General features: G+C 42.3%; 1 protein-coding gene across 1 annotated transcript in view; it reads left to right on the top strand.

Moving 5' to 3' along the window:
- The window catches only part of FAT4 (FAT atypical cadherin 4), a 170229-nt gene that overhangs the window by 105472 nt on the left and 42319 nt on the right, over nt 1–22438 (top strand). The window contains exons 7-8 of the mRNA XM_066233479.1: nt 12614–12794; nt 20331–20581. Coding sequence (XP_066089576.1) covers nt 12614–12794; nt 20331–20581 — 432 coding nt within the window. The remainder of the gene's footprint in view (nt 1–12613; nt 12795–20330; nt 20582–22438) is intronic.

The raw sequence follows: 22438 nt of genomic DNA, 5'->3' as shown, positions 1-22438 counted from the left end.
GAGAGAGAGAGAGAGAGAGAAAAGAGAGAGAGAAGGGTGGAGAAGCAGATGGGCACTTCTCCTGTGCGCCTTGGCTGGGAGTCAAATCTGGGACATCCATACACTGGGCCGATGCTCTACTACTAAGCCAACTGGCCAGGGCCTATTAGAATGATTTCAATATAGTAAGTTACAAGGAGTAATCAAGAAACCCAGAACAGTTTACTTTATTAAAAAAAAAAGAAATTCAGAGAATTAATTAACAAAATGGAAGTATATCCTAGAGGAAATGCTTTATAGTTTTTTTTTTATAAGGCTCAAATCCCACTCCTCTGCAACTTCTGGTTACATGACCTTCGACAAGTGACCTTCATGTTTGTATCTATAGAATGGAAATACTAACTCCTATTTGACTTATTGGCAGGAAAAAATAAGATAATGACTTACTGTAGTTATTAATATTATTTAACATGTTTGCTGTTCAACGCAAGCTTAGTAAGGCCAGATAGAACTTTCTGACTTCTATCTACCTCCCTAACCTCTAGAAAGAACCCCTGTCTATGATTTTACAGTTGCTCAAGGCAAATCTTGTTATCATTATTTATTCTTCTTCCGGTATGCTACATTCCACAAGTCCATTTACAAGTAGACTGCGCTTCTCATAATATGAAACATGTCCTGAACATATACACTTTTCTTTACTTCCACCACCACCCCCTTAGTCTAGGCCAGGGCTAGTATGATAGCTTCCTAATGCTTATTGGTTCTCCCCATGGTACCTCCTCCAACAAGCAGCTCAGAAACTTTGAAAGTATAAATTATATCATCATGTCCCATGACTTGCTTAAAAATCCCTCCATGGTATCCAGGAAGGAAATCTAAATTTCTTACCACTGACCGACCGGATGGCATGAAATGACCTGGCCTCTGTCCACTTACCTGTCTTCTTTATAAATGCCCATCTTTCCCTGCCCTTGGCCTTTTGCACTTGGTTGTGTGTTTTGCTTTGTAGCAAGCTGTTTTGTTGCTGTTGGAAGGGGGAGCACATTCATCTCTTGACTAATTGTCATTATATCTGGGTAAAACATCTTCTCAAAGAGGACTTACCTGACTACCCATATAATGGTCCTGTCCCTCTCAAGTGTCACTTTCCATGAGTTAACCTTGTGATTTCTTCCAAACGCTAACTGCTGCCTAAAATTGTATGACCGTGTATAATAGGACATAATACATGTATGACTGGTTTACCGCACCAGTGTCTGTCCCCCTTCCTGTGGAATGTAAACTCCCTGTCTTGTCCAACACTGAATTTACAGAAACACCCAGAATAGAACCTCCCCCTCGCAGGTGCTTAATAAACATTTGTTGAATGAATGAATGAATGAATGAATGAATGATTTAGTGAGTGAAAAATGATCATTATTTATCAGTTAATCACCACCACCCTATTATTTCTCTATGCAACCATGATTTCATATCCATTTATCATACTTATATCTGTTATTAAAAAGTCTTCCTGTGCAGATTTTTCAAAGGACCTATCAAAAGGAAGAATGCCAGTCTTTCCAAGCTCATAGCCTAAACTCCACAAGTGTTTGTGGCATCGGTTGTGGTCACCCATTGGTCTCCGCTTTGAAAAGCAGCATGAGGATTTAAGGCTCTGCGGTGTTCAGCATGATGTGATGAATTACGGTCATATGTCAGGACCTACTGAAGCATTTTATGGCTGTAAAGACTGTGTGAGCTATGCTCTCATGACTCTCCCCTGCACCTCCTGGCTCTGATTCAACGCTGTTATCTGTGAGGCGTTGCTAGGCAGGTCTTGTCCCTGCTCTGTGCCCAGCGGCTCACGTTCCCAATCTGCCTTAGCCCCAAGTGCCCCTCCCCTACAGAACACTCACCACCTGTGTGGGCTTGGCCTCCGCTCGCTTCCATAGAAGGACCAAAGACTCTACATAAAGTAAACATGGAAAAAGTTTCGCTTGTTTTTATTTTTGTTATGCATATTTTGGTGCATAAGAAAGGATTTCAATAAATAGACATCAATGCAAGTAATTTTTCTTGATCTCTTAGAAAAAAAGTTGTGTTATTTTTTATTTTTTAACTTAAGGTGATCTTTTGCCCTCACCAGTAAATTCGAAATCTCTAGGCCATGCATATCGGCCACTGCTCTCAGGGAACCAAATGAATTTTTCAGCGAGCTGACTGGACAGCAGAGGACGATGCAGTTATGATTCCGTGCATGAGACGGAGCCATTTTCAAAGAGAACTACATAAGCAAAAAATTACCAAGTAGAAAAATCTGAGTTAAAATGATAATTTTATAACCAGAAGACTTGTTGGCGATAAGCCAGTTCATTTCCTTTACTTTGCAGATAAGGGAATTGAGGCCTGGAATAATGAGGCAGTGTGCAGAACACATGTCCAGAGCAGGGCTGCCAGGCACAGGACTGTGCCCCGGGCTGCGCCCCTTCACCCTGTGCTGCGCCCCTCCACCTGGGCCGCGAGCCTTCGCCCTGAGCTGCTCCTTCACCCAGGGCAGCGCCCTTTTGTGCTGCGCTAAGCCCCTTCACCCTACGCTGTGCCCCTTCGCCCCAGGCCATGCCGCTTTGCCTGGGCTGCGCGCACAAGGCAGGGTCACTGGCTGCTCAGCGCACATCTCCAGACAGCCACTCTGGTAAACCATGTGCTTGTTGCTGTTGATTGTGCTTTAATGAATAAAACATTTAATGGCCCATTTTCTTTCTGCAAATAAATGTTTCAAAGTATTTTTCAAGTAAAACCAAATTAATTGGAACCATAATTTCAATATTGATCTTCTACAAAGAAGCTTAACTTTAGGTCTTGCTCAAATGACATGCAAAGTAGGAGAAGACACTTAAGAACCCATTAGGGATGACAGGTGTAAGATGGTGGTAGTGTCCTTTGCACAGCCAGTTGTCCTTTTGCATTTATTCAAATCAAATTATGATGCTAATTGAAAAGACCTGATAAGTGAGATTTGATTCTAGTCAATGAGACACTGTCCTCCTATGGGCCGTGTTACTACATAGCAAATAGCGGCATCGTGTTTGTTAGAAAATATTTACAGAGCAGCATCTTCCAGGTATGCCTCTCGATACTGTAAATAGAGTAGTGAACATCTCTGTCTTTAGAGAGGTTACAGTCAAGGCAAAATGGTGGACAGTAAACAAAATAGAGTGTGTAGACCAGCGGTGATTGTACGAGGCACTGTCTCAAGTTAACTAAAGGCTGTTCGTGGCCCAAGAGTGAGGACCTGGAGGCGTTAGTGCCATGGAGCACGGAGTCGAGACCTGATGCTCAGGGTCCAGAGCATTGCAGAGGAAACAGCCCTTTGGCAGGATCAAGATGGTCACTTCTGGAGACCAGCAAGGGAATGAGGATGAAAGAGAGGAGGAGGCTGGGCAGAGAGGCAGAGAGGCCAGAGCAGGGGTCTCTCAGGCCAGGGCCAGGAGCTTTGATTTGATACAGAGAGTGAGGAGAAGCCCTGGTGGGGCTTTGAACAGGGGAGTGACCGGGGATTTTGGAAAGATCTGTCCTGTGGCCATTGTGGAGGACCAGGGCAGATGCAGAGTTGAGGGTGAAAGGCCAGCCTAGCAGTCCCTGAGAGATGCTAGCGCGTGGCATTCGGTGACAGGGAAGAGGCAGTGTGAAGCAGTTATCTGTTTTCTCCATTTGAAAGTGAAGCCCCTTGGACCTAATGATGGAATTGGAGGAGCAGAAAGTTAGGGATGAGCTGGATCAAGGTGAGTCCTAGGTACTGGCCTGAGAAATTTGGAGATGGAAGAGAGAAGATTTTAGGGCAGGTTACCAATATTTTTTTTGACTATGTTCTATTTTAGATATTATAAGATATGCAGAAGGGCTGTCAGGTAGATCATTAGATATAAAAGTTTAGTTCCCAAGGAAGACATTTGAGTAGAGATAAGACTTGGAAAGTCATAACCTTTAGATGATATTTAGTCTGTGAGTACTACATTGCTTGTGTTTGCCAGAGTGTGTGCTATATTATCTCATTCACAACAGCCCTGTCAACTACATTTTTATTCCAGTTTTATACATGAAAAGAAATACAAAAACACAACTGAGTATTAGCGATGATAAGCTAGCTGATAGGCCAGCAACTGTTTGTCAGTGAAAACGGGGCAGGAAGCCCGTCAGCCTGGCCGGGAGCAGTTTCTCAACCAGGGCTCACTGCATCCCACCAGTGCGCTTGCCTGCCATGGCATGGTTTCTGTAGACCACATTCCACAGACTTTCTTCTCTTTGGTTTAAAAATTATTTTTGTATTAGAGCATTGATTTATGAAGCAAAAAAAAAAAAACAACAAAAAAACAGCTTGTAGTTTTCTGCCATTAAAACAGTTCATGAAATAAGAATATGCATATGTTTGGAATCAAAGGGTTGCTCTCCTCTTTAAATCAGGATATGCATATCCAAGGTTTTATGCAGCATAGAGTGCAAAGCAAATGGTAACTATTACACTGACATGTACGGTATGTGTGATATACACAGACATGCACTGCAGCGAGTCAGGGGAGCTGTGGGCGTGTTTGCATTCAATTTGGAGATAGGAGATTGATTGGTGCACATATTAAATACTTTATTCTTTATCTCTTCTTAGGCTAATATATTAAAGGGATATGGAGATATCCTGGCTACAGAGTTGGCCAAAAGGCTTAGTTATGAAGTGTCTATGTGTCAGCATAATTAATTGATCTGAGGGGAAAAGTTCAGTTATTAGCATTCCTAATTAAGGGCATTTATCATCTGCTGAAATAGGGAATACGCTTCATTCTTATGCAGGGATTGGGAATTACTTTTTCATGGAAAGGAAACATGATGCTTTTGTAAAAGTTAACTTTAAAAGCTAAAAGGGCCAACCATCATGCTTTATTGTTTTGGTGAGGATCTGTTGACATTTTCAGTTAATACTGTCTGTCACACTGTTTAGCTGAGAGGGTCACTGCACTACAAATAGCTCTGTAATCAGAAGCGAGGTCAGAAGTGTGGAGTATGACATTTTACATCTGAAGACAGTTGGTTTTTGTCACTAAGATTGCACTTGTCACTGTTGCTTGTGGGACGATGTTGGCGAAGAGCTTGCCTTGTCTCTTCTGATGAACATTTTTAATAGGAAAACATTTCTTGAACATTTTTCCTAGGCATCAGTCATTCCATAAATCAGATCATGTTAGGGTTACCTTCAACGTCTGCAGATTAAACGCACTTAACTGGCTTCTGTATTTGAGTCGAAGGCAGTCCTGTTTATTTCCAGTGGAGGTATAACAGGAAGACTTTCCACAGCTGACTGATGCAGGAGTAGGCTTTAGATTTGGCACGTCATGACGCAAGCAGCATCCGATCTAGTGGACAGAAAGGAGCTGAAGGAGTTATACCAAGCAAGAGATTTTTGTAGACCACAGTGAGCAGCAACAAGAGGGTTATACTGGGCACTTGCTCATTGGGGAAAGCAAGGCTGCTTTGCTTACCTGCAGCAAAGGGAAAGCTCGGAGTACTGAGCAGGCGAGTGCTCTTGGTTGACCCAGGGCTTCCTTTTCCGGGGGAGCTGAGCACAGAAACTTTGTCAGGTTCTGGTTCGCTGAGGTGGGGCTTAGCATGAGTGACTCCATGGTGGGCCTAATCTGGTGAAGTTTTAATAGACAATCATTGTTTCAGATGATAATTTTGTTTCCAAGGTGGATAACTGGTGATTATTTTACTTTCTCTTATTTCTAGTAAGATTTTAGGTGATATCTCTAAGTATTATAAATCGTTTATTTAAAATTATTTTCCTTAAATCTGTTATACAGTAGGAAGATTTTTTTCTAAATAGAATTTTATTTATATATTCATATATAACACAATAAGAGATTTAACTCCCAAAACTCTATTAAATAGGGGCTAGAATTGCCATAATGTTGCATAGAATTAAAAGTTGATAAAATAACTTTATTTAACTCTTTGTTTACATCATATAAGCTATAAATCAGAGTGCACCAAGGAAAATCAACTTTCAAAATGGGAAGAAACAATTTGCAATATTAAAAAAGTTTATATTACCTAAAAGATAAACATTAAATGTTATAGAAAATAACTTGATCTCACAGTGAAGAACTTTTTTTCATAAGTCCTCTAATTTTATCCTGTTAAAACTTTGTCATTTTATAATCTATCTTTATAAGGATTCCATAAATATATAATTTGATACTTATACTAAATAGGTAGGAGGCAAGTTTTGTTTAGAATTTGGTGGTATCCTCTCCTGTTTGAGTTTCAAGGTTTTTTGTTTTGTTAATGTCCTCTAAGCAGAAATTCCTTGTGATGTTCTTTGTGGGGATAAAATATTTACTTAACATTATCTTTTTCTTAGTAAAATTTTTAAAATTGTAAAATACACATAACATAAAGTGTACTGTTCTAACCATTGTGATGTACAGTTCCGTGGAGTTAAGTACATTCACATTGTGCAGCTTTTCAGTGTTATTTTCAACATCGCAAAATAGATATTTTATAACATCACAAAGTAGATTCTTCAGTTTTGTCACATCGATTTTACATAAGAATTTATATTAAGGAAATATAATGTTTTTGCAAAGGTTCTTTCAGAAGTAATTAAATAGTAAATTGTGACTTAAATGTGTTTATACCTAATTTATATAAACATATTTGTAGAACTATGTAGTAGTAAGAAACTATATTATAAAATGGATTTTTTTTTTGTATTTTTTTTTCTGAAGCTGGAAAGAGGAGAGACAGTCAGATAGACTCCCGCATGTGCCCGACCGGGATCCACCCAGCACACCCACCAGGGGCGCCGCTCTGCCCACCAGGGGGCAATGCTCTGCCCCTCTGGGGCGTCGCTCTGCCGCGACCAGAGCTACTCTAGCGCCTGGGGCAGAGGCCAAGGAGCCATCCCCAGCACCCGGACCATCTTTGCTCCAATGGAGCCTTGGCTGCGGGAGGGGAAGAGAGAGACAGAGAGGAAGGAAGGGGGGAGGGTGGAGAAGCAAATGGGCGCTTCTCCTATGTGCCCTGGCCGGGAATAGAACCCGGGTCCCCCGCACGCCAGGCCAACGCTCTACTGCTGAGCCAACTGGCCAGGGCTAAAATGGAATTTTTTAAATGCAACACTGTTGGTTGTATTAAAAAGACTCCATGCTTATTTGCCTGGTACATTTTCTGGATTCAAATTTAAATATAACCACATAACGTTCAGTGTTAATACAGAATGGCTAAATTTCAGTACTTACAGAATGGCTTACTTACTGTGAGAAAAAAACGTGTACTTCATGGGAAAAAGAAACTAATACTTTATTACAACAAATACAATTAGTCAGAGGACTCATTCAGCACGTTTGACGTCAAGAATGAAATCAGCTTTGTTGCAAAGCAACAGATTTTCAGTTAAGCAAAAATCCTTTTTCTGCTGAATGATTTTTCACGTTTTAGGAAAGTGTGTTTAACATAGAGGAGCTAACACAGAAACATGTAATTTGCCTGAAGTTTGAACTTTAATCATGTAGACTCATTCCTTTCACTTATTAAAGACGTGTTTTCTGATAGAGCAGTGGCCTGAAACCTTTTTCCTTTTAAAATTTTATTTTAAATTTTCTTGAACTATATTCATTGATGTATTTGACCTTATTAAGGGACCAACAATCAAAGATAATACTAGTTTGAGATCATCTCTCAAATTCAAGAATACAAAATTGGACTCCGACAAAGCTATGAACAGCCTTTCTCTGTGTGTATGTGTGATTTGTTTTAGCACACTTAAAATAAATGCTCTTCAAAATCATAGGTATTCTTTGCTATTCTAAAAATTTCAGAAAGTTCCTATAAATTTACCAGTTTGTTTTATATTTCTATATAGTCTATACATAATACACATATACATATATGTATATATACAATATATATATATAATTTTATAAATTAAAAATTTTAATTTATTTTTATCTTCTGATTTTGATTATATTTCATATGTCCGCTGCACACTTCAGGCCTATCTAAGTCGCCATTTCTGAGACCGTGGCCTCTTATTTCATTTGTATCTTGTGCCCTTTTCATTGGCTCTCTTTCCTCTGCGAGGAGTCAGAGTGGTTTTTTCGGAGTGCATCTGGTTCTCATAAATAATCCTAGGTGAAATTGAACACTCTTGTCCTGTTACGCCACTACCTATATAATTATCATTATCAGCTCTATGCAGGCTCAACATTGGCTCCTAGTCTTTGGATTCTTCTCGTGAGATTCAGGATTAATTGGGACCCTCTGTTTATAAGTAATCAACTATCTCCAAAATGTTGACCTTCACTTGCTGTCTTGTTCTCTGACTCCAGCCTCAGGCTAAGGGCAATGTTCCCAGATGTATAGTTCCAGAAGTGTTCAGCTCTTTGAACATTGAACCATATAGTTACTAGATCTGATTCCCATATATAAAATCAAGGGAAAAGGTAATAAAGATCAAGGCCAGAGCTTAATGGAATGCATTGTGGGTTTATAGAGTGATGAATTAAACACAATTAATCCTGCTCTCAATTAGCTTATACCTTAACAGTGGATATGGCAGAAGTACATTGGTAATAATAGTAATAATAATAATACAGAGAAAAACACCTGCAGTGAGTGGCACAAAGTTATATGAGACTAATGAACAGAGAAGAGATTTTGTGTGTTTTTTTTTTAGTTTGAAATCAGCTCTCCCTCTCCCAGCCCACTCTGGCTGCATGCCAATAAATTGCTAAAATTCTTCATCTCCAGTTCTTCATTAAAAAAATTAAATAATACCTATTTCATGGAATCTGCATATTAAATGAGTAACACATATAAAATACTCATACATATAATGGCTATCAAGTAAGTGTTCAATAACGTGTACATAAATATGTATGGATACATGTATAAGTACCTATGTGTTTCTATTTATATATAAGTATGTGGGCTAAGTTTCCAGAGAATGAGGATGATTTCAGTTTTTGACATACGAATGATGGGCCCTTTGATAACTTGCAAGAGGAGACAACAAGTAGTCACTTGGATGTATCAGCCTGGAGCCAGTGGAGAATTCTGGAGTGAAGATAAAATAGTAGTAAGTGTTACGCAGCTCTTCCCATGGGTTAGAAACAAAAAAATGTTGGGCACCAGGGACATAAGCACCTTACCATTTCTTCACACAGTGAAGAGAGAAGGTTCAAAAACAGGCAAACACCCAGAAACACAACAAAAGGCTTCATAGGTCAGCTATCAGATAAGAGGAAGTCCTCCATCTGCCATGGTGCTACAGAGATGAGACACTCTCTAGAAGTCAGGGGTGTTCCCATTTTCTCCCGGTGTTTTGTCCTCTTGCAGGGAGGCAGTGACTCGGAGCGCCTGCTGTGGGTGGACCAGCAGGAGGCTGGAGCCGGGTGTGAGTGGTTGGCCCGACCCCCAACAATAAAGGTTAAACATCTTGCAGGCTGTTTAAAAATTTGAGATTAGTTAAATCTCCATAGAAGATTTAGAAATTTAGAAAAATGTCTTTTTAAAGTTTTATTATTCAATATAAGACCAGCATCATATCTCAGGCCAGAAGAAAGCAAGGCCTTGGGAGAGATGGCGCCTGGAATTGTCCCTTCTCCAAGTGGGAGGAGAGTGGTGGGTGGAGAGCCCACATGCGCCCTCAGTGGATGTGGCTGCTGCTAATGAGAGGAGGGGCCTCAGGGTTCTGTGTCTGCCAGATGACCCCCTGTGGTTATGGGATCACCTATCCAGTGCTGCTCCAGCCAGAACCATCTCTTGTCACTGATGTGCTGTTAAAATCTTCTTGGAAAAAATGAGATATCTTCTGGTAGGAAGACTGTGAGACTGAACTTGCTGAATATTTTCCTGGGTAAACATTTTTTTTTTTTTTTTTTTGCTTACTAATTCAGAAAACAGATGACGAACAATATTTATATAGTTTATAGACAAAGAAAGAAAACACATGTTCCTGACCAAATGAGTTAGTCACCATTTTATGTGGTTTTCTGGACGTGGCACCAGACACATTAGAATGCCAGTACAAAACCTAAAACCTCTGCTCGGCAATTTACCGGGTCATTTCTTCACCAGTGGAAGTGTCGTCAGGGAGACAGCCATGTGCTTATCAGAAATATTCAAGTCTTCTTTAAACTCTCACTGTAAGTTTAAAATTTTTACACTTCATAATTTCCAATTTTACGTGCCTTCCACAAAGCTGTGAAATTTTTCAGAGCTAAATGGCTGTATATTTATACTACCAGGGACTCATTGAGAGGATGATTCAAAATGTTTTCTTGAATAATATTATTGGTGCATCAAGTTCAAAGATTTGTGGGGCAATAAACATTCTGAGACCTATGACACAGATATTTGTTAGATTAAAAACGCACCTTTCGGCCCTGGCCGGTTGGCTCAGTGGTAGAGCGTCGGCCTGGCGTGCAGAAGTCCTGGGTTCGATTCCCGGCCAGGGCACACAGGAGAGGCGCCCATCTGCCTCTCCACCCCTCCCCCTCTCCTTCCTCTCTGTCTCTCTCTTCCCCTCCCGCAGCCGATGCTCCATTGGAGCAAAGATAGCCCGGGCACTGGGGATGGCTCCTTGGCCTCTGCCCCAGGCACTGAAGTGGCTCTGGTCGCAACAGAGCGACACCCTGGAGAGGCAGAGCATCGCCCCCTGGTGGGCAGAGCGTCGCCCCTGGTGGGCGTGCCAGGTAGATCCCAGTCCGGCGCATGTGGGAGTCTGTCTGACTGTCTCTCCCCGTTTCCAGCTTCAGAAAAAATACAAAAAAGGGGAAAAAAATTAAAAAACAAACAAACAAACAAACAAAAACGCACCTTTCATGCCTGACCTGTGGTTGCGCAGTGGATAAAGCATTAACCTGGAACACTGAGATTGCCAGTTCAAAACCCTGCACTTGTCTGGTCAGGCACATATGGGAGTTGATACTTCCTGCTCCTCCTCCCTTTCTCTCTCTCTCTCTCTCTCTCTGTCTCCTCTCTAAAAAATGAATAAATAAAAAAAATTAAAATAACATAATCACTAGTTTGAAAAAAAACAAACACCTTTCATATGGTCATTTTTCATTTTTCTTGTTTTTACAAGCATGAGAACAATGAGTTAACATTTTAACTATGCACCAGCATTACCTTAAGCGCATGACATCCCCTCAGTTCTCTGGGGTGGGTTCTATCCTCATTGTTCCCATTTTACAGATGCAGAGACTTGGATTCATTGTAGGGAATGCAGTGTCAGTAGGTCAGTAGAAGAGATCAAAGAGCCCTACCTCCCCTCCCATTTTTTGCCTCTAGGCCCTTGATTTAGTGATTCCCGTCTCAGTTCACCCATACGTTGCTCTCCTTCCCATGACATTCCCTTTGTCCACCCAAATGCACAAATACCCTTTTGTTCATTTTTTTCCTAATTCAATCAGCACAAGAAACACTAAGACGATTCAGATCATTAATTTCCATTTTATCAAATAGTATATAACTAAACACATGTTTAAGAGATTTAGACCCAATATTGTCCATCAATAACACCCCTGACAACACTTATTTTAGCTTTAACATGTCCCTTGTGAGAAACTCAAAGATCTGTAACAAGATTATTGTCTTCAGTTGGCCCACAAACTTCAACTGGCCAATGGCTGGGGCCCCTCTCCCGGGGACAGGGGCTGCGGTTCCTGCGGCTTATGTCTGGTTCTGTTCTCCGGGCTCATTTGTCCAGAGGCCGGCAGAAATGAACATTTGAAAACACAGCAAAAGGCCGATACTTTGCCTTTGACTTGGGGACAAATCACAGAGTCGAACCAGAAGGACATAGGATCTTGCCCACTCAGCGTCTGCCAACTGTGTGTTGTGCAGATGGTGTGGCCACGGTTCTGCTCAGTGTTGGCTTTTCCCTGTGTGTTGATATCAGAGCAGGACCAGGACATCCACATGAATTGTTTCACGTTCATGTTCAATATTAAATAAATGCAATAAAAGGGATTCCAGGTCAGTGCTCCGACATACTGCTATTTCCAAAAAGTGGCAGATTGCAGCTTTGAGATGTAACTGGAGGCTTCTTTTGTTCCACCCTACAAACAAATACCAGTTAGTACAGCCACGGGGATGTAAAGACCTCAGGAACCCAGTTGAAACTTCTGACATTGACACTGATCGCCACAGCAAGGAATACAGTTCCTAACACTGCCTTTGTTGGCACGGAGCGGGCCAGCTGTTCCGTGGCCATGGGTACTTTCCAAATCTGGTTTGGGTTATTTTAATGGGACTTCAGAGAGGCCAGAGATGCCTCTTTTGTGGCGTTTAAATGATACTGTTGTGTTCTGTACTGTCGAATCAGCACCTTCAGAGTAGAATGAGACGTTGAAACTTTTTTCTCTTTTTGTTTTTTTGCAGTGTTACTAGGAAAGAGCTGAAATACTATATAGTTCATGAGTGAACCTATTTTTATTTTCAAAAATTAAATCTGAATCACTTGCTTACGTTCAGAGATTTAATTGAAGATGCTTCTAAATTCTCTGCAGTAGTGCTGTTTACAGCTCGTTATTAAAGTTGCTTATCTGTATTATTTATAAACATGGAGACTTGATTTTTTTTTCTTTCCTTCTAGGATCCCCTGCCCTGACGGGAACTGGAACAATCCATGTCGTAGTAGATGATGTCAATGATAACGTGCCCACTTTTGCCAGTAAGATGTACTTCACTACAATTCCTGAAGATGCACCTACCGGAACGGACGTCTTGTTGGTGAATGCCTCGGACGCAGATGCCTCAACAAATGCCATTATCAGGTTGGTCTGTGTGCCTTTATGCATTTTGATTATTTTCCTCATTGAACATTTGTCTTTGGACTGAATGAATATAAGGGATAATTTTCCCAGAAATGTCATCATGTTAACACATACTTACTGTGGTTATCTATTGTTGACTAACCAACTATGCCTAAAATGAAGATCAAAACAATGATAATTTTATTTATTCTTCTAAAATTTTGATTTGTTAATTTTAGTTCTATTTTTACTATATCATGATTTTGTAGTTCAGAAATTAGGGGTAGGGGGGCAGTGAGAGGTTCTTCTGATTTGTGTGGCTGAGTGATGTCACTTAAAGGTATTTACTTGGTGACTGGGTGGCCAGGAAGGTCCAAGATGGCTTCACTCAGGCCTGGGACCTTGGTAGAGATGGCTGGAAGGGTAGGCTCAGCAGGCCCCCTGTCTCTGATCTTGTGGTTTCTGGGCTTCTCAGTGTGGTCCTTCAGCAGGATTGTAGGACTTCTTATGTGGTGACGTTGGGACCCAAGAACCTCAGGTGGAGGCTGCCAGTGTTCTTAAAGGCCAGGCCTGGAAGTGTCATGGCGTCACGCCCATAACACTTAATGTGTCAGAGTAGCCCGGGCGGAGAAATACCTGTGACCTCTTGATGAGGGAGTGTCAGAGATTTTGGCCCTTGTTAACCCATCACTAGCCACAATAAGAATATTTATGTTTTCTAAGTTTTAAAAGTTATTTTACTCTACTGAAGTCCTTTTCAATGGAGGTGATAATATGGGACCTTGTTCAGAGAGACAGGGAAGGCCCCTAGGTCAGACCTTTTGGTTGGTCTAGCTGTGTTCCCAGGGCGTTGAATAAACGTGTGACACTGAGGTTCAGGGTCAGGGCTGGAGACAGATTTGGGAGTCAGCAAGTACTGAGAGCACAGGTAAATCAAGGAATCGAAGAATAACTCTTGAGGTGAGAATGTGGAAATATAAAGAGGGAGAGCAGGAACTGGCTGCTGGGAATTCTGTCAATACTTGAAAGGCCGGCTGAGAAGGAAGAGACACCTGAGTGGCCAGTAAGGTCTGGCTGGGGACACAGGAGGGAATCTGAGAGAAGGGGATAGTGACAAGCGACATGAAAAGAGGGAAGACCACTCACACGCTTTGCTTAGAAGTCTGGGACCTTCTTCCCAGAGAAGGGCTGAATGTCCAGAGTGAAACATTAAGGACTGAGAACATTTCTTCCCAGGGGCCTAGCTCCATGCCTATTGGGGTCACTGCTTAGCAACACCTGAAGATGGGCAGGGACAGCCCAACTTCCTCCTGGTCTGAGCCTCAAAGGGTCAGGACATAGCCCCCCTTTACATGTCCTACAATTAGGGCATAAAAGTAACGAACTCCAGCTTAACATTAAGAGCACAGTCTTGGGAATCAAGCTTTGCAGAACTGAATCCCAACTCCACTGTTTCTAATTGCAGTGCAGGTAATTTTACATTTCTGGGCATCAGTTTTCTTGCCAATGGAATAGGCATAACAATAATAAAACTGACTTGATAGAGTTATTACGAGGATCGATAAAACACTTAACTGAACTGCTCAGAATAGCACCTGGAACAAAACGTACTCACTACCCATCTATGTGCACTGTCCTAGCCCGTGCAGAGAGCTTTCCCCTTTGCCTGTTGTCTGTTGGCGCTCAGTAAGTTAACGGCAGTTCTGGAAGAGATGTCCGAGCCATTGTGCTGTGACAGTTTAATAAGTCTTTCTCTGAGTGTGAAGCTGAGGGTTTACAAGATCGATCCCCACGTCCAGATGCTAGAATAAATGCTTGGACGAGGTGCTGTTTCCTTGTAGGGGTAAGAGTCTTGCTGCTGAATGCCACCCTGTGAGTGTGAGCAATGGGGCCAGTGGGTCAAATGCCATCCTGTGAGTGGGAGCAATGGGGCCAGTGGGTCAAATGCCATCCTTTTGAGTGTGAGCAATGGGGTCAGTGGGCAGTGGGTCAGATGCCATCCTGTGAGTGGGAGCAATGGGGCCAATGGGTCAAATGCCATCCTGTGAGTGTGAGCAATGGGGCCAGTAGGCAGTGGGTCAGATGCCACCCTGTGAGTGTGAGCAATAGGGCCAGTGGGCAGTGGGTCAAATGCCACCCTGTGAGTGGGAGTAATGGGGCCAGTGGGCAGTGGGTCAGATGCCACCCTGTGAGTGTGAGCAATGGGGCCAGTGGGCAGTGGGTCAAATGCCACCCTGTGAGTGTGAGCAATGGGGCCAGTGGGCAGTGGGTCAAATGCCACCCTGTGAGTGTGAGCAATGGGGCCAGTGGGCAGTGGGTCAAATGCCACCCTGTGAGTGGGAGTAATGGGGCCAGGGGGCAGTGGGTCAGATGCCACCCTGTGACTGTGAGCAATGGGACCAGTGAGGAGTGGGTTAGGAAATCCCCTTCCTATTTTCATAGTGCTCTATACAGAGCAGTACTGGGAGGTCTGAGGGGATTTTTTAAATTTTTATTTGAGAGTGTGTATTTTAGTTGTTATGATGACTGGTTGGATTTTTTTCTTCCTTTAATCTTGAAGAATTAACTTCATACTCTTTTTTTTTTCTTCTTCTTCTTCATTTTTCGGAAGCTGGAAACAGGTAGAGACAGTCAGATAGACTCCCGCATGCGCCCGACCGGGATCCACCTGGCACGCCCACCATGGGGCGAGGCTCTGCCCACCAGGGGGCGATGCTCTGCCCATCCTGGGGGTCGCCCTGTTGCGACCAGAGCCACTTTAGTGCCTGAGGCAGAGGCCACAGAGCCATCCCCAGCGCCCGGGCCATCTTTGCTCCAATGGAGCCTCGGCTGCGGGAGGGGAAGAGAGAGACAGAGAGGAAAGCGCGGCGGAGGGGTGGAGAAGCAAATGGGCACTTCTCCTGTGTGCCCTGGCCGGGAATCGAACCCGGGTCCTCTGCACGCTAGGCCGACGCTCTACCGCTGAGCCAACCCCGGCCAGGGCTAACTTCATACTCTTAATGTTCACCAATGTCTGTAAAACACAGCTGTGAAAAAGCTTCAAATTGACTACGGTCACATAGTCAGATACAATAAGAATTGAAGCTTTGTTTAGCTTATAAAAATGATTTAATTCACTTTTATAATAACTCAATTATTATACTTTACATTAAAAACATTTTCATAGATAAAGTAGTTATGCCAACCTAAGCCTTATTTATCTGGCCTGATACATTTTTAATGGAATAGATAGTAATACTCTTTTATATTAGGTATTAATTACTTCTTGCTATTTATGGAATCTAGAAGAAAATCCATTCTTTCTTCTGTTTAAGAGAACACTTTTATGTTAATTTTTACATTACCTCTTTAAATACTAGGTATAAGTCATTTACATAATTACCAATGGGTTCACTAACAGCACAACCTTTTACGTGTCATGTAATTTATTAATTCTCTCTTATGGTGCACCATGACCTTGTACACATATATTTATTTATATTTCTCTTTCTACTCATTTGAATAAGCTATATATTTCTGTGGGTGGGCACATTTAAATCAAGGAATCGAAGAATAACTCTTGAGGTGAGACTGTAGAGACATAAGGAGGGAGGGCAGGAACTGGCCACTGGGAGTTCTGTCAACACTTGAAAGGCTGGCTGAGAAGGAAGAGACACCTGAGTGTCCGGTAAGGTCTGGCTGGGGACACAGGAGGGAATCTGAGAGAAGGGGACAGTGACAGTCGATACGAAAAGAGGGAAGACCACACACACGCTTCGCTTAGAAGGCTGGAACTTTCTTCCCAGAGAAGGGCTGAATGAGTAATCTTTCCTCCTCTGGCAGACCAGCCAGCATTCCTTTCCTGTCTTGATCAGGTCGATGTCTCTGCTTCCCACACAGCCATTCCTGACCCTAGCTCGTATAGCTGTGTATCCTCCCTTCTGCCAGCTAGCCATACCTTCATTCAGACCCCATTCTCATTCCTTTAGGTCACCACTCGGGAGGAAAGAACAAAACCATTGACACGGTCAACATTGAAAGGCAGATCCCTTATCCTGTGCTCTTACTCTCATCCCACTGACTTCCCTCAGCAGGTGCCACATTTCTCTCGTGGGCTTCAAGTCACGCTCCCTCAATCTTGCCCTTATCACTGCAAAAATGCTCTGATGACCTATCCTCACATTCTGGGTCCCTGATTTCCCTACCATGACCTGGAAAGCACTCCTAGTGCCTACAGTTCAGTGTATCTGTCAGTAAAAGTGGGGATGAGAATCGCTGCTTTAACAGCTGTGAGAATGAAATGTATACCTACTATATGCCGAATAGACTGTGTGGATGGAATCAGTGAGCAGGCCTGTCTCCAACACAGATACTGGGACATAGAGTCACGGAATTAATGCTAGTTTATTTTTCTTTTTAGTCTTCTCATGCGTACTTTACTCTTGATCTGTTCTTCCTTGCACAACGTCTGCAACGCCATAGTGACTGCCACCTAAATAAATGTACTGGATGAATGAGTCTCATCTTTTTTAGAACTTCCGCATTGACTCATGTTCCCCTGACTCCATGTTTTCAAGAGGGCTGGTCACTGCCTGACATTTTCTCCAGCCATTTATTGTGGACCATCTTTCAGCCTGATTTCTGATTTCTCCTCCATGGCTTCACTGAAAGAAGACTGTCTAACGATTCTATGGAAACTTGTTCAGACTGGTGACTTTTTCTGAGTCTTCACTCTTTACCTTTTCCAATGTTTGCCCTACAGGTCTGCCTTTCTTTCGGGCATCTTTCCCTTCTCAGGGTCTGTGTAAATGTTATTTCTTATTCCTTGCTCTGTGTCTCTGACCATATTTTAATTTGCTCTTTCTAAATCTCCTCTTTCTCTCCCTACAAAGTAATCTGGACATTCCTCACAGCATTTTTTTTTCAGCATGCTCTCTCTCTCTCTCTCTCTCTCTCTCTCTTTCTCTCTCACACACAAACACACAAAAGAGAGGAGAGAGAGAGAGAGAAGGACAGTCATCCATTTCCATCGTTGCAGCCACATGGAAAACAAGGCAGGAGAGTAGACAACATCTAAATCCATGCTGTGCACTCTGACCTCATCCTAGAAAGCCCATCTGTGTCTATAGTTCTCCAGAAGACACCTCTGCCCGACCTCTGTTGGCATCATAAGCACATGTCAGAGGCTCCTAACTTGCCCTGTTTTGCATCCTGGCATTCTCCTTTCTCTCCAGGAAGAACCTTCCCTTCCCCTTCCAGGCTTGGTGATTGGGGCTCAGCCGCTCCCCATCCTCCGTGTGGCCAGGTGTTCGTGTCGCCCCGTGTGCTGCTGCCTCTGGCGTCCCATCCTTTCTGTGCACGCCTCCTGCCAGGAGTCCAATTTTGTTCCTAATTACCTCATGCCTGGACTAATAGTAAAAATTAATGTAGTCCCTCCTATCAGTATACTGCACTATACTGTATAATTCTGGAGCTTTTACTATGCCCCAGGCCCTTGGCTATGGTCTGAGGAGTTAGGCACTCCAGAATCCCCGAAGGAGAGCAGTTTCACGGGGGAGGTAATTTTGTCATCTTGTAATTAGGGTGCCTCATAACGAGTCCAGTTTAAACATGGAAGGTTAGAGAGAACAGCATGGTCAGCACAACCTGAGGAAGCTTCAAGGAACTGATGCTTTGGGGAAAGACAGAGCAGTAGCTTATGGTCAAGTGAGGGGGTGTCACTCTACCCACTGAGAAACCCAGCCAGGGCCTGTATTACCTGCTTTTCAACAGACAATCCTATGGACCCCTAGCCTGTACAACAGTACCAAATAAAGAGAAATAATTGACAGAAGAAGATTCCTTCATGGAGTACATACTTGAACCTGGACCAGAGCTCCTATCATTTGCCATTCAGTACGTTATTCTTTTTCTAATACAGCGTAGTCCTGTCACGCACAAAACACCCAAATCCAAATTGGCACGCACTTTTCATCATTTTGATTTTTATTGGTGAATGCTTAAAAGAACACATATTTGATTGAATCTTGATATTTGCTGTCATAAATCTGTAAGAAGTTTGTGGCACGATGAATTACTTTTTTCCCCCGTGTTATTTGGTGATTTCTACATTCACTGACAGAAACAAAGTTTCCCAAAATAAAACTACATAATTTTCATAATCCAGGTTCCTATAGACTTTCTCACAAAGATAAAGCAATTTGATTATTTCATGAAGTACTGAATTTCTAACTTTAGGACTTCATTTACAAACCTCTGGCATTTTTATTTTGATGAGGGAAATATATATCTTCTACTGTATAAAATATATACACTTTACAAAGAGTCACTTCCAGTCCCAGAAGGAGAGCCAGCACTATTCACATTCGCCCTGACGTGGTGCGTCAGGAGGCCTTACAGAAGTGAGAGGTAGTGAGTCCTTGATCAATATTGAAAGGATTTCTTAACCAGACACTCTCTCTACTCTGTTTCATTTTGCTATCATCCTTTGATTCCATTTTTGCCTTTATATTTTTAAAATGCCAGCTCCCCCAAAGTTTATTATTTGTCTCATAAAGGATGAGAATGCTGAGATGTGTCTTTGAAACTAAGCATAGCAGGAGGAATGTGCACTCTGTTCGCTGCGGTGCGGGTTTTTCTGCTGTTGCTGCTAGACATGTGCTGTTGCTATGTTTCTGTGAACGCAAACCAAACTATATAGAACATGCATTTAATTCCAACGAGGGCTTCTCTTTGTTGGTTTAAAGGAGAGAGCTTTTATAGACATCCATTTCTTTGCTAGCTCCAATTTTAGAAACTATGGAATCCAGCCAATTTCTGAACCTTCAAGCTTAGGAATTTCTTCCCCAGCTGATCTCTGAGGAATACTTACAGATAGCTCTCCTCTTCAGAAGGAAGAGAGAAGCTATTCTCAGTGGAAACTCCTGTCTGTTAACCAATCTGGTTAGTGTCAAAATAGCCACGAAGAGGTTGTGCCTCTCCTGACAACAGAGAGCAAGGCAGCAGGGCCACATGAAGAATGACCAATGAGAGAATTAGTATCTAGGATTGTCTCTGTATAAATACTCAGTTCTTTCTCTCATTGTTCTGGATAGTCAATAGGTATGCAGTGCAGTGTTTTGTTTTGAAAGAGTAGGATTTTCAACGACTATACTTTTCTGTGATATTATGGCAGATGGCAGAAAAATAATTTTAGATTCATTTAACAGATGTTCAGCTGTGATCCTGACCATTAACCACAATGTTAGAGCAGTGCCCTGATTTATGCTGTCTAACTCATCTACTTAAAACACAGTGGCCTTCTGGGTACATTTTGGGGTTTTGCATGATTTAAGAAGCCCACACACCTTGCGACGACCTGCTTGAGGTCATTGGACACCTCACAATAAAGACAGTGTGATAGTCACATAAAATTTGAAATATTTATCTGATAGCCATATTCTTTCATTGTTGTCTGATCTTTAATTGTTATAATGTCTTCCTTGACCTTTCTTCCTTGTTGTTTAAATTACAGTAAATATATAAATGCTACTATGTCATAATGAAAAGATACATGCCTATCTCTACTTTCTACTTTAGTTACAGGATCATGGGTGGAAACTCTCAGTTCACCATCAACCCATCCACAGGACAGATCATCACAAGTGCACTGCTGGACAGGGAAACAAAAGAGAATTACACGTTAGTAGTGGTGTGCACCGATGCAGGGTCCCCGGGGCCTCTCTCCAGTTCCACCAGCGTGCTCGTCACCGTGACTGATGTCAATGACAACCCACCGCGATTTCAGCACCATCCATACGTCACACACATTCCCTCTCCTACTCCTCCAGGTAATCACACCAACGCCGAGGTCATGGGTAGACAGAAAGCACACACGGGACGTGTTCTATCACATAAATTTCTTTTGTTTTTATGTGTGTGTCTTTGACATAGCCTAAGTTTGCCAGTCCTCTAAAAATTCAACTTGTTTTGCCTAACAAAATTATAAAGGAACATTGAATCTCGTAAATTAATTCTTTCTTCCTTGACCGACTGTGTTAAAGAGTTTATCATTGCCACGTCTTTCCCAGTAGTATCTCTTACTATTACTTGAATATTTATCAAATGAAGAAAATAGGTAAGTTCCCTGAGAGGAGCGACATTGTCTCTTTTTATCCATGCCACATCCTGGTACTTGAAACAATAGCTGGAATGCATAAGAATTCAGCTGTATTTGTTAGTGGAAAACGAATATTTTACTCCAAGGCTTCAGACAGAGTTTCAAACATGTTGAATGAGTGAATAATTCCAATTAATTATTACCATTAACATCACTCCAGTTTAGAGATTCAGGTTGCTTTCTTATAAGCTGGTGGAGCCCATAATGATCCACTCTCATGTGGACAACAGGTATGCGTCATTCTGCACTTTTCAATCGAGTTTGATTGCATTGGTCTTGTTTGCAAAGGGCAGCACAAATCATCTGCCATCTGCAGGTTTTGAGGTGCGTTTCTAAATAGGGAGACGCACAAAGGAAAACCTGTGATTCGGTAACTCTTCCTTGCTTTAAAATATGTTTGACTAGAAGGAAAATATAAGTCAATCCACAGACCTGGGATCACGCCTCTCCATGATCTTTGATCTTCCGTTTCCTCGAGAAGGTCTAAGTAATACCAACTGAAGGTATCACATCCATACATGTTGCCAACTTCCTGCCAGAAGGAAACGGCCATATCAGAGGCCCAGGACCCCGTGCAGGCCTCGACCGCAGGGATGCAGGCGCCGCGGGGCTCTCCTGTCATCCAGTGCACAGTGAGGCCGCAGAACAGCGCTGTGCAAAGGGAGGATGGCTCGAGAGCATCTTCCTCTAATTAGACACAGAACTCACAGGCCTTTTTTTTTTTTTTTAGTAAAAGACTTTCCAGTTTTGTCCCCAACTCTTCTGCAGGGGTGGGCGTGCCGGTTTAGGAAAGGTTTCTAAGTGAGTGTGTCAGAAACACATCCTCCTAGGCCGCCTTCTGTGCACTTCTGCTACAGCCCGTCCTGTTGGCGCTCAGCCCACAGACTAATGTTTGGAATCCACATTGAGTCCGTTCCTGCTCAGGTTTTATTTCGTACTACTTGATTATTGTTGTTCCAGTAGATTTATGGACATATATGTGTAAAATAGACATACATGTGCAAAAGCTTTGTCTCCATGGGATAAGAGCACTCAGATAAAAAGAATTTTGCTATGACACACAGTGGGCCTAAGGAATCAACAATAATTTTTTTTAAACACAGTTTTGATTACATATGTGGACATTCAGGGACATTTTAAGACATAACCGAACAATTACCTTTCACGTTGGGCAGCAGCGTGGCCCTTAGCAGAGCACACACGTTAGTTAACATGTTGGGTGGGAGTTGTGTGATAAGACACATTTTTCTCCCGGAAACTGCATTTTGGAATGATTAGTAGTTGCGTTTCCCTGTGCTCATCTACAAAGCATACTGAAAAATGTTCAATCCAGCAGACCATCCAGGCTTGATTTAGAAAAAGGCCGGTCAGTCCCCAAAGACTTTTTGTTCAGTAGATTTGATTTTGCAACTTCAGGGACAATAGGAGATACTGTCTTCCCCTTGTAATCATGAGCAAATAAAATGGCTTTGGTAGCAGCAAAGTGTTTTATGGGCATTAAACCTCCTGCCAGGTGATCTGTGTGGGC

This window comes from Saccopteryx bilineata, chromosome 1 (genome assembly GCF_036850765.1).
Source record: "Saccopteryx bilineata isolate mSacBil1 chromosome 1, mSacBil1_pri_phased_curated, whole genome shotgun sequence".
Lineage (NCBI taxonomy): Eukaryota > Metazoa > Chordata > Mammalia > Chiroptera > Emballonuridae > Saccopteryx > Saccopteryx bilineata.
The sequence above is the reverse complement of the archived record's forward strand: the minus strand, read 5'-3'. Positions and strand labels throughout refer to the sequence as shown.